The sequence below is a fragment of the Neopelma chrysocephalum genome, unplaced genomic scaffold, assembly GCF_003984885.1.
Source record: "Neopelma chrysocephalum unplaced genomic scaffold, ASM398488v2 Primary Assembly neopelma1_86, whole genome shotgun sequence".
Classification (NCBI taxonomy): Eukaryota; Metazoa; Chordata; class Aves; order Passeriformes; family Pipridae; genus Neopelma; species Neopelma chrysocephalum.
Genome location: NW_020897748.1, coordinates 2,584,960 through 2,601,185, shown reverse-complemented (window position 1 = coordinate 2,601,185; position 16,226 = coordinate 2,584,960). Strand labels below are relative to the sequence as shown.

Sequence of the window (16,226 nt, the reverse complement as noted above, 5' to 3'; positions counted from 1 at the left end):
ACTAGGTGTAGCATGTTTGTTGCTCTACTAGTGTAGTATTTTGCACCTAAAACACTAATGTATTTCTTAGTAGAGCTCTGTGAGTTAATAAGTATTGCAATGTTTTTATTCCTCCTGTGTGAGAAACTGAGACAGAACAACGCTAGGAATTGTTCACATGAACACAGAATTATGAAGGAGTGAGAAACTTGAAGTTGTTCTTTCATCCTAATATTTAGAGCATTCTTTCTTTCAGGACCTTTAAAGACCTCCTTTGGGTTAGATAGAATATGTATTTCCACACTGTGCTTGTGCTGCCACCTTCTTTAAATAGTGATTTAAAATTTTTTTAATGTTATTCCCTTTTTTTAGGTAGTTCAGAAAAAAAAATCTTTTGTGGTCACTTGCTCTAAAAAAGATAAATGCGAAATAATTTTGAAGTTACAGCAATACTGTGGGCTTAAAAATAGGTACATTTTCAAAGAAGTGGGAAATGTGAAACAGTGATCATAACGTTCACTAGCAGTGAAATGCATAAGTGGTAGATAGAGACTGTAGCACTTTGTGTATTCCACTGCTGCTGTACCAGAAGTAACAGACTGAATTCCCAGAGTGATCCTTATACTAAAGCGACAGTCATCTCTGAGTGCTTTAACCGTGAAGTACCCAAGCAGTAAATGGGAAGTTAAACAGCGATTTGAATGCTCTCAGAAATGGTGGGGGGAAAAAAACTGAAAGAAAAGGGGCTCAGAGAAGAGTCAGGGCCCGACAGACTGGCTGCCTTACAGTGATGGGCAGTGGAGAACTCATAAACAGCTTCTCTAACAAAAGATACTTGGATTTTTTGCTTTCCTCTTGTTATCTGACCAAAGTTAAAACTGAAAATAGACCATTCATATTAAAAGGGCTTTTCTTAACCTGTGACAATGACTTCTCCCTGGGACATCTCCACCAGCTGTAGTCATTGAATCAAGGCTGACAATCTTCTGGAAGATGCACTATAAATCCAACTCTTTACATGGCTACACCTATTTCAGTATTTTTTCTGCCATTATTTGCAGGACGCTAGTATAAAGGATACTGACAACTTTCACAAACCTGGAACTGTGTGTGCCAAATGGTCTTTTTCTCTGATTGGAGCTATCATAAACCACTTCAAACTACGCTTTGGACTGAGTTTTCAAGTTGCATATAAAATCTTTCAAAGGACAAGATAGATTTAATATACCAAATCATATTTGATTTGTGATATAAACACCACCTGAAGTTGGCAGTATATTAGTTTCATGGTACCTGTTGTTTATACTGCATTTTACTGTCCTATTTTGCTAAATGCTTTTAGTGAAAACTGGATAAGATTTACCTAGAGTATAAATCTATGCACATATTTGAAAAAAAAAGTTGTCCTAGCTTGCAAATCTGACCCAGAGCATGTCAAATATAAACAAAATAATGCTTGTAACCTTTAAAAGGTACTATTAATACAGAATCACAGAATATGCTGAGTTGGAAGAGACCCACAAGGATTATCAAGTCCAACTCTTAGCACTCTTTGACATGACTCCTTGACAACTGTTCAACAGATTTACAGAGGATTATATCTCCTTTTTCCTTACAGGATACAGAATATATTTGGTTTAGAGACAGTCAAATCCAGTCGAAATTCAGAGCAAAATAAAAAAACAAAATATGAGAAGTTGGGATTCTTTAATGAAAATAAGTTTAGCATTCTGCAAAGCACTGAAAATTGCAGTAGCTGAATAGGATGAAGAATCCTGTTTTCCTGTGAAGTCTGACCACCCAGTCTCAACGTGCTGTTTCAGAAGGCTGCACATCAAAGGAGAAATGCCACATCCCTCCCTTCACACTGGCTGCTTGTTGGATCAGTCTTTGAAGGCATCTGGCACTCTCTTCACTGGTAAAGTTCACTGCCAGTATTAACCAGTGGTATTTGCAGTAATTGAGGTGGCTGGCACCAAAGGTATTTGAGAGTGTCATGGGAATAAATGTTATTTCCTGTGCATTACCTTTTTTTTGCACTTATTCTTTCACTCTTTGTTGCTTATCATACTTAAATTTTTTAATGGATTAGAGTTTAATTAAAGCAACCTATACCACATGTTCATGAGCTCTCTGCTTTCTATATCTGGAAGTGAAGCTCAGAGTATACTTCTGATGTACAACTATGAAATCCGTTTCTGTTTATTAACTGGATTTTACTTCCTACTAAAAAACACTTGAGATGCAAAGTATAATTAAAAGATTAAAAACATGCCAGGACATTTATATCCAAGCTCTTCATTAATGCTTATTCCCTGTATTTCAACTTTGTTCACAGAAACAAAATCTAAAATAAAAGTTTGCTTTATTTCAGGTCTTACTCGTCAAAATAAAGTGATGGCCAATGAGATCTTTAAACACACCTTCATTAAATGGGTCACAGCTGGTTTCTTAGCACAGAGAGGAGCTGGAGAGAGGAATAGTTCCTGCTGTTTGGAAGAAGGCAGTTTTTGTGGAAGGGAAGTGCTAAACAGGCCCTTGGTACTGGGTGGAGGGGGTGTGGAGGGACGCTGATCTGCCGCCCTCAGGTACAGCAGGACAGTCATGAGAGAACATCAGGTATTTTAAGGGAAGAGGAAAACACTGGTAGTTTGGGCCTCACTATCAACATACAAGGTGAAGAGAAAGCAAGAAGCCATTTTAGTTCCATTGAGTGGGTTTGTCAGTTATAGAGGTGAGGGTGGGATGATGAGACACAGCCACCAAAAGGGTCTTAACAGGAAAAAGTATGTTCCATGTTGGTTGTATATGAAGGATGATGAAGAGAATGTGCATCCCAGTTTATCTTCCTGATGTTTTGCCTCATCATATGAAACTGAATCACAAGAAATTACATGGGTACAAAAGTAAATCGCTGCTAGGCAAGGTCCTGGAGGGAATCACTAATAAATTAGTTAATTAGTTGATGGCTTAAGCTGCATTCTCTCCAGGCCCAACTTCAGTAGTATTATACCTACTATATAAGATTGTGTGCAACTCTTGCATGACTGAAGATGGAGGATTTGAGGATGCTGAAGCAGCTGAACAGGTTTCTTGACACTAGGTTTAGGTCACTGATGTTGCCTGCTGGACGTAGTCCTCTCCTTCTAGATTCCTACAGGCATGGCTGTGATCCAGACTTGCAACTAAAGAACAAGCGGATGCGCTATTGGGATTAATAATCCAGACACATATCATTCCATTAAATGTGAAGAGATGACACTGACAGGTGAGATGTGCCAGTGAGCAGACAAGATGCAAATGTGTTGGGCTGGCTGAAGTCAGGGCTCACCATGGAAATTAATCTGAGTTATTTTTCTTAAAATGTGATTTTAGTAGGCAAGATTATTTAGTAGGCAGTGAGAAAGGACACTGAGAGATGCTGATAGTTGGGATGAGGTTCCCTATGGAGAGAAATGGAAAGTCACCCAACCAGAAGAAAAAAACAAGAAAGCACACCCCAAAAAAAAAAAGAGGGAGTACTCTGCCTTTTAAATTAATATAACCTCAACAGCATTCGATATTTTTAGGGCACACATTCTGAAAGTTTCTCTACTTGGCAACCAAGAGCTGCTGTAATTACAGCAGAGTTATAAGGATAGAAGGAAGGAAACCACACTAGAAACAAAGTAATGCCTCACAAAAGCGTGGTTAGATGAGTACCTGCTGTAAAAACATAACTCAAAGAAGGACTCGAAAAGACATTTTTCTTCATAGCAACCTGGTAGGAACATTTTGCACCCTGGCCAGAACATTTTGCTGTTATGGCCAAACACAATTTCATCCCCCCGTGAGCCAGGGATTCAGGTGCTTGATCCTTTCCAGCAGCATTGCACTAGTCAGTTGTTGACGTAAATTAAATAAGATTCCTATTTTAGCACATAAAACAATTTATTGCAAGAGTTGAAGTATCCTCAGGGCTAAAGAATGCCCGCACTGAACTGCTTGTGGTGAGCTGCTCTCCTGACCCCGCAGCCTCTGTCCATCCTTTGCCCTTTTGGTGACAGTGGGTCATCAGTGACCAGAGGCAGGAGGTGCTGCCTAGAGGCTCCACAGCCCTTCTTGGCACGAGCTGTGGTGCTTCTTTGCCGAGGTCAGTGTGGGTGTGAGAAGCCGGATCTCAGGAATGCCATGGGCTTCAAGCTCCACCACTACATCTAAGAGGCAGAGCTGCAGTGACTGTGTGTTCCCACCGTCATTGTTGTGGCTCTGCCCCTCTCTTTCTCTTCTGAGACTGCAAGTTTTGTGCAACTGTTGAGTGTCCTGGACCAGTTAGTTTGCTTCTTGGACCAAAGCTTCTTTCATCCACAGGCTTCTGTGCATTTTGCGTGTGCCTGTTACGGTGGCTACAGACCTCTTGTTTCTGTAAGCCACCTTGAAGGGCTATACAGCCCTGCCTCAGCCCTGCTCATAGCTGCCTTGCTTACCCTGAGGAACTCCTTTTCAAAGGGCTTGTTGGACACAAATAAAATAAAATAAAAAATTTAAAAGTTCAAGTCTATTCCTTTAATTTTAGGATTATTGCTAATTCCAAAACTGGAAGGACAGACCTGTGGTAGTGCACTTGATGAATGGTGTAGAAAAACAGAGATTGTTCCCTTCATTTGAAGAATCCTGTCTGAATGGAGCACTGTATTTCACATCCTAATAACCATTTATTAGCACAGGATTTAAGGAAAGTTAGCTTTTCAGTTCTGCAAAATGCCTTTCTATTCATTGAGGATTCATGAGGCTGCCAAGTGATTTTTCTACCACTGATTAATTCACAGCCACTCATCAATGAGCAAATGTTCCTCCTAAGCCTTAGCTCTCTCCTTGCATGTGATGATTCACTGGAGGCACAGTGAATTTAACTTAAAACTGCACTGAATTAATTTTCCCATTCTACCACGTGTACAAGTCTTTGAATAACCCAATCTAAGCAGACCTGCTTCAACCAGATGTGCTCCAGATGCCCCTTCAGACCCAGAAGTTTCCATGATTGCAGCCAGGATTGCACCAGCTGCTCTTCGGAGCAGACTTGCAGAGGCACAGACCAGACCCCTTCAGAGTCTGAAATTTGCAACCACTAGTCAATGAGAACAGTACAGGCTTTTCATCATAATGTTTACACTATGGAAATGTCTGGGTGTGTGCTGAGTTATCCTTTATCAGTGAGCAGACTGTTCTCCCAAACAGTTTTATTAAAGTTTATCTCTGTCTGACTGTCTGCGAGTGGTGTTTAGTTTAAGATATTTGGTGCTTCCATTATTATTGTAGTAATGGAGCTGTAAAGAAATGCAACTATAAGTCAGCTGATGACTTGGACAGAAAAAACAGACCTGCCTGGAACTCCAGCAGGCAATGGAAGGAGCTGTTTCTGTAAGTTGAGCTTCCTGGTACTTGACCTATGTCCTTATCTTGACTTGTTGGAGAGAATGTTAAAGATTAATCTTGATAGAAAACTTAATTAATATGAATAATAAGAAGTATTGATCCTCTCTATAGTGTTTTCTATTGTGAAAATATACAATGTAGCCTCTAGTAACATTAAGAACTGCCATGTGCTTATTCATCATCATCATCATCATGGCTAGGCTTCGCAAATGAAGATTTGGGAAGGGCTCTACTCACGTTTGTTGCAAGCACGTTGGTGGCTAAAAAGGCTTATTCAGAAGTAAAGAATTAACACTTAACTCCTGGAATTTTTTCTCACAGTCAAAAAATGCCATTCTCTTATGTATGGACGTAGGAATTCTTCTCAGCAGACAAGCATTGGAAGGGTGAGCACATGCTTTCCTGACAGTTCTGCCCCTTTTGGACAACTCCATTATTATGTTCTCACCTCTGCCTGTCTTTTCAGGTTGGTATTCAGATGATCAATTTTTTTTTTCATGGCTTGCATAGGGAACTGTTAGCATGACCTGAGTATCACCTGAAGGTGTAGAGTCTCAACAAAGAGAATATTGATACGACTTACGCTTTTAAGCTTTTCTTACAGGCAGAAACACGACATTACTGAGTATTATAATCCACTAAAAAATTGGCCCCCAAAGAGTTTTTAAGATTCAAATGCTATATGTATACCTGCGAAGCACTGCTGTGGCTACAATGCTTACCATTTTATGTAGAAACTACAGGAAGATTTTTTTTAAATAGGTGTATCTGTGCTGGTATAGCAATAAAACAGAGGGAGAGATGTTCTGGATTATTTTAAAATAATAGACATCCTATTCTATATCATATGTTTAAATTAAGAGGTGTTAGAAGGGATCAAGGCCACAATCCCACTGATATTCATGCAGTTCCAAAGGTTTTTTGTGGAAGAAACTGGAATCTATGTCTTAAACCTGTAATAAATTACCCAATAGCTCTTTCTTTGGTTTTCTTCTACAGTAGTACACACGGCTCTTTGTCTCCTCGATCAGACAGGCAGCCTGCAGAGAGCCATTCGAGAAATTCAAATTTTCTCTGATTTCAGCCTTTTACACCAACTTACAACTCACCCTAAAATATCAGTAATAGTGAACAAGATCTAAATGATGAACAATTAAAAGCACTGAGGATAGATCGTCAGAGATCCCAAGTGCTATGATGCTGAACGCTGCAGTGCTACCCCTGAGCTCTGCTACTTACCCTGGGGTGTGCACGTGCTCCCCAAAGCTATGCACAAATTGAGCTGCCAACCAAAGTCAAAATCCCCAGACATCGCCAGAACAGGGAAATGCACAAAGCAATAAGAGTTAAAAGCAGACGAAAGGTCCAGGTCTTGGCACTTACCTTACTGGGCCTCTTTTGGCTCAGGATCCTCAGCCTTAAACCTCAGGCAATATTTAGACCCCTAAGTCTGGTTTTCCTGGTTCCCAGCAGTTGTTTCACCCTGTGAAGACCAAGGACTGAATAACAATTATTTACTGGTTGAATTCCATCCTGTGCTCTAACAAATGGTATTCATAAACTGGAATAGTTTGCACAGGAAAAGCAGAGACCCAACAACGCAGTGGACAGTCCTTTGAATTTAAATATGAGGTGACTGGAAACATGTGTGCATATGGGCACATCCTCCTCTCCAGACTTGTGTGTCGGGATTTTTGGGATGGTGAGAGGTTATGTGAACGGGGAAATAGCTCAAGCTGCAATAGAGAGATTGCACTCACGGCATCAGCCTTGTGATGTAAACGTGTTGTGTGTGATGCGCTGACAGTGCCACGGTGACCTTGTGCAAGCCTGCCTAGGCTGTGCAGGAGCGGATTGACCATCTGGGAGATTTTAGAGACATTTAAGTGGTAGAGATAACAACTCGTAATCTTTTCTGATGTGTTTGTAAGGCCACATATAAAAGATAAAGTCTATATCATATGGCAGTATGGGTAAGATGAAGGAATCACTAGTTGATGTAATATGGATCATGGTTTGAGGATGCTCAGGCAAGTTTATTACCACAGCTCTTTTTATCTGGGAAATAGTTAAGGCAAAGTAGATCAATAGTTCTGATTCAATCTGAGTAGCTCACCAGCATTCATCAATGGTTGGTGTCCTCAGAAGCATTTAAATATATCAAAAGCCCACAGAGCACAAGCCTAGCAGATGGCAAGGCTTGCTTAGACTGAAGCAGGCTAAGGAGGATGTTGACATTTCTGTTTTCCAAATGGAAATGCACACTGTAAGTCAACCAGGAATTGCACAATGCTCTCACTGGAGCTCAAAGGAGATGTCCCACATTGTTTGCTAATACATTCTTTTACAGCACTCCTCAGTTTGCTTCCCCTGGCAAAGTCATTTTGATTTCAAAGCTTCTAACCCACACTCAAATTAATGGGTGAGCAAACCCAGGTGTGGAAATGCATGTGGATGTATGTGCAAATTTTTTTCTCTAAAATACTGAGCAACTGTCTTGTGAAGGTGTGCGGTGCTGCTGTGCTGTGTGCTACTGCAGACTGCCTGAAGAAATTCATTCTGTAATGCATAGGTTTGGCAGCCTGCGAAGGTACATGCCTTAGCAACAGCCTGTGTTGATGCTGGGGATCCCCAGCCCTTGGTAACGATGCTTGTGTGAACACGCAGGTGCCACAGAAATCAAACATTAGCACCTTCACAGTATTGCCACCAGCCCGGGCCAGAGGCAGGAGGGTTTGCTGGCAGCGACGCACGATTGCACAAGGAAGCCTCTGTGTGTGCGTGTTCATGGATGTCGACTGAGGCTGTCACTGAAGCGATTGTTGCAATTACGGATTTACATAATTCCATACATTTTCCCAGCTGGTTTAGGGAACCATTATTATTTGCCAGCTGTTTTTTGAAGTCGGCTGGGTGTATTGTTTCCCTTCTTCTCAAGATAGGAGCACTCACCTCAGCAACATGGCTGATGTCAGTCCCAGTTCTCAGGACACCATGTAGCAGGGTTGATGACAGCAGTGTGACTGACCTGGGGCGCCAATCTTACTTCACTACTATTATTCCACCTGTATAGACAAGGAAAGGGAAGAAAGACAAGTAAGTGCAGAGCCACATGAAGGGGTTTAATGTACACAAAAATCTGGTTCTGTGTAGTCTATTGTGAATGACTCAACGTCTTGTGGCATTCTTTCCTGCAGGACAAATGTGTGGTTTCGTTAAATACTCCAGAAAAAAATATGTTTTGAAGCTTATCTCCCCCTTCTGGAAACTTTACCTCTACAAATCCCACAAGGTGTGCAGTATACAGAAGCTACCCCTTAAATACATGTTATTTCTATTTTGAATGCTTGAGGACATACAGCATTCTTTATTTTATAGTGCTTTCATTTCTGGTGTGATGAAAAGTAAAGCATAATTTTAAATGAAAGCAAAATGAGATGGTTTATGCTGGGTTGCCAAGAACTTTCCTCCTGTTGGCAATGTTCAGTCTGACAATACTAGGTTCTTCAATGAAGTCCAAAATCCGCTGCTGTTCAGAAGGATTTTGTGTCCTTACCTTGACTTCTGTTACAATGAAATTTGTGATTGATGCCCATCTGCTGTTTTATCACCGTTTCCCCTCATGTACATCAGGCTCTCGCTGCGGCGTTATGCGGTTTCTTGCCGAAACAGCTCCTTCAGCGGAACGGAGTTACCATCTGCCGAGCAAACCTCCGAAGACCTGGAAGTGGGCTGCCTGGGGCTCCAGGAGAGCCGGGAGGGTCCCCGCATCCCTCCCGCCGCCTGGCGCGGGGGTCTTCAGCATCGCCCGGGGGCTCCAGCGTCGCCCGGGGAAAGCTCGGCGGGGCCGGCCCGAGGGGGCGGGAGCCCCCGGCCCTGTGCCAATGGCTGCGGGGGGATGGCTCTGCCTGGCCGTCCCGCTCCGTTACAGGATGGAAATTCCCGGCCTCCCCGGGGAGGGAGCTCGGGCTGCGCGCGCTGAAAGGCTCATTTATCCCCGCGCTGCCGCCCGGAGCGGCGGACACGGGTTCCTGCGCCGCAGCCTCCCCCCGGCCCCGGCGCATCCCCGCCTCCCCTCCCACCCCGCGCCCCCCGCACGATGCCCCGCGCCCCGTTCGCCGCCGCCCCGCTGCTGCTGCTGCTGGCGCTGCTGCTGCTGCTACTGCTGGCGGCCCCACCGCCCGCCGGCTCCGACAGCCCCAAGGGGAAGCAGAAGGCGCTTCGCCAGCGGGAGGTGGTGGACGTGGTGAGAGCGCCGGCGCCGGGGGCTGGGAGCGGGGCCGGGAGCGGGGCCGGGAGCTCGGCTGACGGAGGTGTTGGGGCGCCGTGCGGGTGGGGGGCGGCGGCCGGAGGATCCGCGCGGACGCTTTTGTTTGTTGCAAAAATGTGGAAAAAGAAGCGAAAAATCAGAGGGTTTCGAAAAACCTCGCCGCCGCTCCGGGCAGGGCAGCGCTGGTCCCGCGTCGCTGGACTTCTCTCTTGGGTTCTGTTAATTACGCCCTGGTTGTGCTGAATCAGGAAAATGCCGAGAAGGGATTAGAGGGGCTTTGAAGAAACCGCAGGTTTTCGGCGGCCGGGTGCGTGTCTTGGTGTTTTCCCCATCGGGCCAGGGTCGGGGGCTCCGGCTGGAGCCGGCGGAGCCCCCGCTCCCCGCCGTGCCCGGTGCCGGGGGGTATCGCGGCGGGACCCGAGGCAGCGCCGTGGGCTGGACCCTGCCCTCAGCCACTGCAGGGGCAACGTCGAAATCATACAGCCCTTCCAACAGAAGCAGTAAATGCTGTTTGGTTCCTAGAGGGCTAGTGCATAAATAATAATGAGAGAAGTACAAAACAAGACGAAAAAAAAGGTCTGCTATTGAGCAGACACCCTGAAAACTGTATCTGCATGCTTCCTGAACCCACTTTTCCTTGGAGTTGTGTGAATGCGTTACTCGCTTTGGCTGTGGAGACTGCATACCTCTGTTTGAAATTCCACTGCAACTAGAAACCTGAATGCATTGGGACTATCCCATCTCAGGGATAGTTGAGAGAAGGGATATTTTCCAGTCCTTGGTATGTAGAAAGCAGATGTGAAGGTATTTCTGTGAACTGCTGGACTGCTGTTCACCTCCTATAGAAAATCAGTGACATGGCCATTTTCATGATCTTCAGAGAGATCCCCTAAAGTGATGTGCTGGAAGCACCACTGGTAGCAAAGCTCCTTCCCTTTCACACCACTTCATTGCCTTTTCACTTTCATTGTGGAAGTTGAATTGTATTGAGAATAAGGAGTCTGTACACGTGGAGGAGCTTACATTTTCTGTTGGAGCAGTATTTGAGGGTCTCTCTTTTCTCTGGCATTGCTCCATGCTTTTGGATGTAACAGAATGAGCAGCAAAACACAGGTAAATCAATGGCAGCTGACTCAGGCACAGCCCGGTTGTACAGACTGCTTCAGCTAAAGCCATGGCCAGGACAGAGTGAAGGTATGCCCAAGAGGGGATCCTGCCTTCAGCAGACATTTTAAAATATGTTTTATGCATTTCCAGCTTAAGAAAGCATGAAAAAGACTATTTGGCAAGACAGATGACTTTAGTTGGAATGGAGCCCAAAGCCTGGGTAATTCTTGTGCTCACGTCAATTTTTTGGGGTGTGCAATGGCTGAGCTGCTCTCCGTGGAAGGCTGCTGTGCAGCTCTGGGCCACTGCGGTGTCAGCCCATCTGTCAGGGCAGCCCAGCCCCTTGTGGTGTCCCTGGGGATGGGATAATGGGCCTGAGCCTTGGCCTCTCTCCAGCTCTTGCCCATTTCCACATCCAGGACTTCTGTGGTGAGTAACCACATGCAAAAGCCGGAGCCAGTCACTGTTACAAATAGAGTCCAATGGGAAAGCAGCAGCGAAAGCAGATAACCGGTGCTGCATGAAATAGAAATATTGTTCCATCATTCTAATGGCCCCTGGGTCACTGTGTACCAACCAGTCTTCTCTTCAGCTAACTTTTCTAAAAAGTGGCCTTCTTGATTAAAATATTCCACTATTTCCACTGCTTTTAGCCAGCCAGTGTTCTTTGGTGGAGGTAGTAAGGGAAAGCCAGCAACCATTAGTCCAACTCTCATCTTACTTCTTACTAGATCTCTCCATATAGTCACTGATTTATTTTTGTGGCTCCAGCCAAGCCTGTGATGGCTATGCTGGATTTTGCACCAAGGCCTGTGAAAAGGCACAACCTCAGAATAAGAAAGTTCATCAGTATGACAAAGGAGAGAGGGCAGGGGCTGTAGTTTACAGCTCCTGCAGTGCAGACAGGGGCATGGCTGGCAGGAGGGGCAATAGTTGCAGCACTTTTTCTTTTTGAAACAGGTGAGGATTAGGTGGTTTAAAGAAGATGAATAAGTGTGAGAAAGTGGAAGAGCAGAGTACGGTTATCTGTGAGGATTTGGGATGAAGACTAGATCAAGCAGTCAGTCACCAGATGGAAAAAAGCATTTGAAGTAAAAGTCACCACCAGACCCTGCAGGTTCCTAGTCGACATTTCCATCCTTGCTGACACCAGAGCTCCTCCTGCATCCCAGCACTCAGGCTGCTGCGGGAAGGAGCACAAACCTACTCTCTAAGAAGGGCAACCCCAAATTTCATAAAGTAGGAAGGCAACATGTGTTAATGCGCAGTTTGGGAAAGCAACACTTGACCTTTCCTAATATTGTGGTAGGAAGGATGTTAGTGTGCATTGTGCATCCTCCCATGTGTGCCTCCCTACTGTTATGGGGGCATCCTGACTTCAGGATTATTCCAGGGTGCAGCTTCCTACATCTGCATCACCACTGATGTGTGTGCATTCTGGAGCCTGACCTGTGGGGCTTGACTGTTGCGACGTGATTCTGTCCCAGAGGAGCAGTGACAGAGGAAAGAAAACCAGCGTTAACCTCTGCACTCTATGGAATGAAAAATTTTCTCTATTTCAAAAAAAAGGAAAAATAATAATGAAAACTTATTAGCAGAGACAATTATACAAACAATGGTGGGTTAGGAGAAAGAATTAACATATGACTTTTTTTTCCCTGTATTGAAATGTTTTGACTCTTCTGATGTGTTCCAACAGGTTTTAATTCTTGGACTAGGTAAATTTTTAATTCTAGGATTTATGTATCTTTTCATAACAAAATGGCATCTTAATATACAGCAAATTCTGCTGGTGGTGCTTATCTTTGAAAACTTATTTTTCTATTTTCCTCTTCTATGGAATCATTTTCTTGGTGATGCAGAAGTAGCCCATTAACTTGTGGCATGGCAGGGGTTTTGTGTTTTGTTGTTCATTTGCGTTTTATTTGGTTTGCCAAGGGAATGAAGGGATGGAAGCAACAAGGTCTGTTCTGTGTTTCAGTATAACGGCATGTGCTTGCAAGGCCCCAGTGGTGTTCCTGGACGGGATGGAAACCCAGGAGCCAATGGGATCCCTGGGACACCTGGAATCCCAGGACGGGATGGGCTGAAAGGGGAGAAGGGCGAGTGCATGCGTGAGAGCATCGAGGAGTCCTGGACACCCAACTTCAAACAGTGTTCGTGGAGTGCACTTAACTACGGCATCGACCTTGGGAAGATCGCGGTAAGTTCACTTTGCCCGGGATGCTGCACTGCATCAACCACAGCAGCCTCTAGGTCTGCTTCTGTGAGCTGGGCAGCACCAACCATATGGATTTCCTGTTGGAACCATTTCCTGCATGTAAGGGTGAACTTCTCAAAGGTTTAGCTACTTCAGCTTCCATATGTGCCCGATTCATTTCTGCAATAGGATTTCAAAAGAATGATGTGGCTGGTGTAGGAGTACGTTTAGAAGACCAGATATTTAACTCTAAGGCTGAAAGTCACACTATCAAAAAAGTGCCTCCAGCTTGCCCAGAACGGGGCAAGGTTTTTACTATTTCAATCCTAAGGAAAAATGTACATCTTTAATCTGTTAATTGTACCTGTCTTTATAACTCCTGCTTCAAAATAGTTGTTCACTGAAACTCAGTTACAGGATGCTATTGCAAAGGATCAGCATTGTTCAGGAACAGAATTGCTAATGTTACCCAGACTGACCCAAACAGTCTGTCCTCCACTGCAGCCCTGGGTGTAAAACTTTCAAACACAGTGGTTCAAGTGTAGAAAAAGCCCCAGCACAATCCCAGCTATGAAGCAAAGCCTAGAAAGGTTGGAGTAATTTAACTGCTATTGCTGTGGCTAGAGGGAGAATCAACTTTTTTAGCAGACTCTTCTCACTGCCTTGTACTTTCAGAACTGTCTCTAGCTTTTTTTTTTCCCTCATGATATCCAGCACTTCGAAGACAGGATAACAACCATTTAAAAACCTGAAAATGTTTCTTTTTCAGTTGTGGAGTCTTTATCAGGGTTTAAGCCTCTCAGAAATCTTGTGATAATTGTTAAGGCCAGTATTTATGTTAGCAGTGATAGAAATTGTACTCTCCTTTCATGCAAGGACTTGGGGGTTGAACTAGGTCATCTTCAGAAGTCCCTTTCAACCCTAATGATTCTGTGATCCTGTGACTTGACTGGAACTTTCAGACAGCTCATACCCTTGACATAAACCCCAGAAGGCAACAAGGCTACCAACTTAGCAGCAGGTGTTATCTAAATAAAGTTAAGAATTTCCATAATCTGCTTCTTCATTACTATCTAGGAGGTGCTGTTTCTGATTTTCATCTTTGCATTGTATGGCATTTGCCAGGCTCCAATTTTTTTTGTTATTTTTTTTTCCCCCAGAGGGGACTAAAGAGAATAGCAAAAACATTTAGAAATAAATATATTCCTAAATATATTTCCTAAATATAAGCATATGGAAAATAAATAGATTCAAACCCAGAGGTTGCGACTGAAGCACTTTTGTCTCCTCTTAGGAATGTACATTTACCAAGATGCGCTCAAACAGCGCTCTCCGTGTGCTCTTCAGTGGGTCACTCCGGCTAAAGTGCAAAAACGCCTGTTGTCAGCGCTGGTACTTTACTTTTAATGGTGCAGAGTGTGCTGGGCCACTTCCTATTGAAGCCATAATATACTTAGATCAAGGAAGCCCAGAGCTGAATTCTACTATTAATATACACCGAACTTCTTCAGGTATGTATGCCAAGACCGTGTGGGCAGAGATGGAGGAGAAGGCAGTAGCAGGTACCAGAGTGCTGCCTGCCTTAGAAAGTTAGAGAACCGAAAGAAGAGGCAGAAGAGCAGCCAGCTAACACTTGGTATTCTTACTCTGCTGCCTCAGAGTTGACTATTGATAGTAACAGTATTATAATTATTTATTAAGTGGTACTTTCTTGTTGTGGTATTTTCCATGGTACTTCTATCCTGAGATTTAGAAATGGAAGAGATTTCTATCCAGACAGTTCTACTGATCACTGCCACAACATGAATACAGAGACATTCTGTGCTGTATTAGCCTATGAAGAAACAGCCTTACTGCCAAGTAGACAGTATCATCCTGGCTTACAATACTGATATTTGCACATTATCTGTGCATAAAATGAGACTTATTCCTCCTGGAATTTCCACTCTTAATTTCAAGCGAGGCACGGAAGTAAAATATCTGTGGATATTATTCAATTGCTAAGCAAAAGGCAAATTAGTGAAGTCATTCAACATAAAAGGAGGTAACACTAGTAAAAGTGAATGAACAAGTCTGTGCTCTTTCTCCACTTTCCTCCCTGTACTGCATGACTGCATGGTCTAATGTCTAGAGCTATCATAGGATTTTTTCATCAAGGGATAGGACCTACCTGTCTTCATGAACCCACCACCTAGTGGTGGCTAATGGGGCAAAAAAAAAGGGCAACAGGAATGGAACTTTATACAGAAGCAGTAAATTAGGAGTGGCAAAGCTTGCAGGGTGGCAATCACCTTTACAGGGCTTAGCTGTGGAAGCCAGGTACAGCTGCACCCCCATCTCCCCTCCCCATCACAGTTAAAAAGACGGCTGGAAGGGTATGAAGCCATATCCCAGCTCCCATTTTGTAAATTTGGACGTTTAAAGCAGCAGGTGTACCTCCCATTTAGCCATCCTGTGGATTGTGATCTGCTTCAGGTACTGCAGGTACAGGTGTCAAGCAGCAGCATGGACAGAGGGCATGGCTGTAACTGATGTTGCCACATCTCTACATAATAGTTTCTATTTCTAAAAATGCTGTTCAGGTTTAACTAAATAGCACAAGCTTACAACGAACTGGTGTTCTTAAGTACTTGTGTCCACCTTCAGTTGTGAAATACAAAGGGATTGTGCCTGCTGAGGTAACCTGAATTTTGTCTTTAACCAGTGGAAGGTCTGTGCGAAGGGATCAATGCCGGCTTGGTGGACATTGCCATCTGGGTTGGGACTTGCTCTGATTATCCACGGGGAGATGCTTCTACTGGATGGAATTCAGTCTCCCGAATCATCATTGAAGAACTGCCAAAATAACTTCCCCTCCCTTTTTATAATATCTCTTTCCAGTTTTTTACTTTGTACTATTTTCTTCAGAATTTACTTCAATAGACTTGGATGCAAGTACTGGACTGAAAGGCACCCAAGCTTTGCATCTGTAGCCTTTGTCTAGCCTTGTTTTGTCCATTGCAGAGGTTTTTTATAATAATCATTTTAGAATATAAATATCAAAACCAAGTTCATTAACTTTTTAAATTCCTTGTTTGATGTAATACCACCACTGTTCTAAGAATTAACCGTAACTTTTTGTATCAAATAAATAAGACCTTTTACAAAAAAAATAATCCAGGCTATTTTATTGAACATTAATCTGCTTGAGGTATTTTACACGGTGTTATGGTACACAATTTTTTTAAAAGACTTTAAAGTTCTAAGAAAGTAAAT

The 16,226-nt window shown here is 43.6% G+C and overlaps 1 protein-coding gene across 1 annotated transcript; it reads left to right on the top strand.

Annotated features, from left to right (window-relative positions):
• Positions 1 to 9,551: 9,551 nt before the first annotated feature.
• Positions 9,552 to 15,991, top strand: CTHRC1 (collagen triple helix repeat containing 1). Its single transcript, XM_027692449.1, has 4 exons — positions 9,552 to 9,640; positions 12,753 to 12,974; positions 14,266 to 14,482; positions 15,676 to 15,991. Exons 2-4 carry the CDS (start codon positions 12,762 to 12,764, stop codon positions 15,816 to 15,818), a joined length of 573 nt encoding a protein of 190 aa, XP_027548250.1. The 5' UTR covers positions 9,552 to 9,640; positions 12,753 to 12,761; the 3' UTR covers positions 15,819 to 15,991.
• Positions 15,992 to 16,226: the final 235 nt, after the last annotated feature.

Excerpts from the sequence above, each read along its gene's own strand:
- CTHRC1 (XM_027692449.1), top strand. The coding sequence starts at position 12,762 with ATGTGCTTGCAAGGCCCCAGTGGTGTTCCTGGACGGGATGGAAACCCA. Across the intron at positions 12,975-14,265 it reads TCGACCTTGGGAAGATCGCG|GAATGTACATTTACCAAGAT; the intron begins GTAAGTTCACTT and ends GTCTCCTCTTAG. Across the intron at positions 14,483-15,675 it reads TATACACCGAACTTCTTCAG|TGGAAGGTCTGTGCGAAGGG; the intron begins GTATGTATGCCA and ends GTCTTTAACCAG.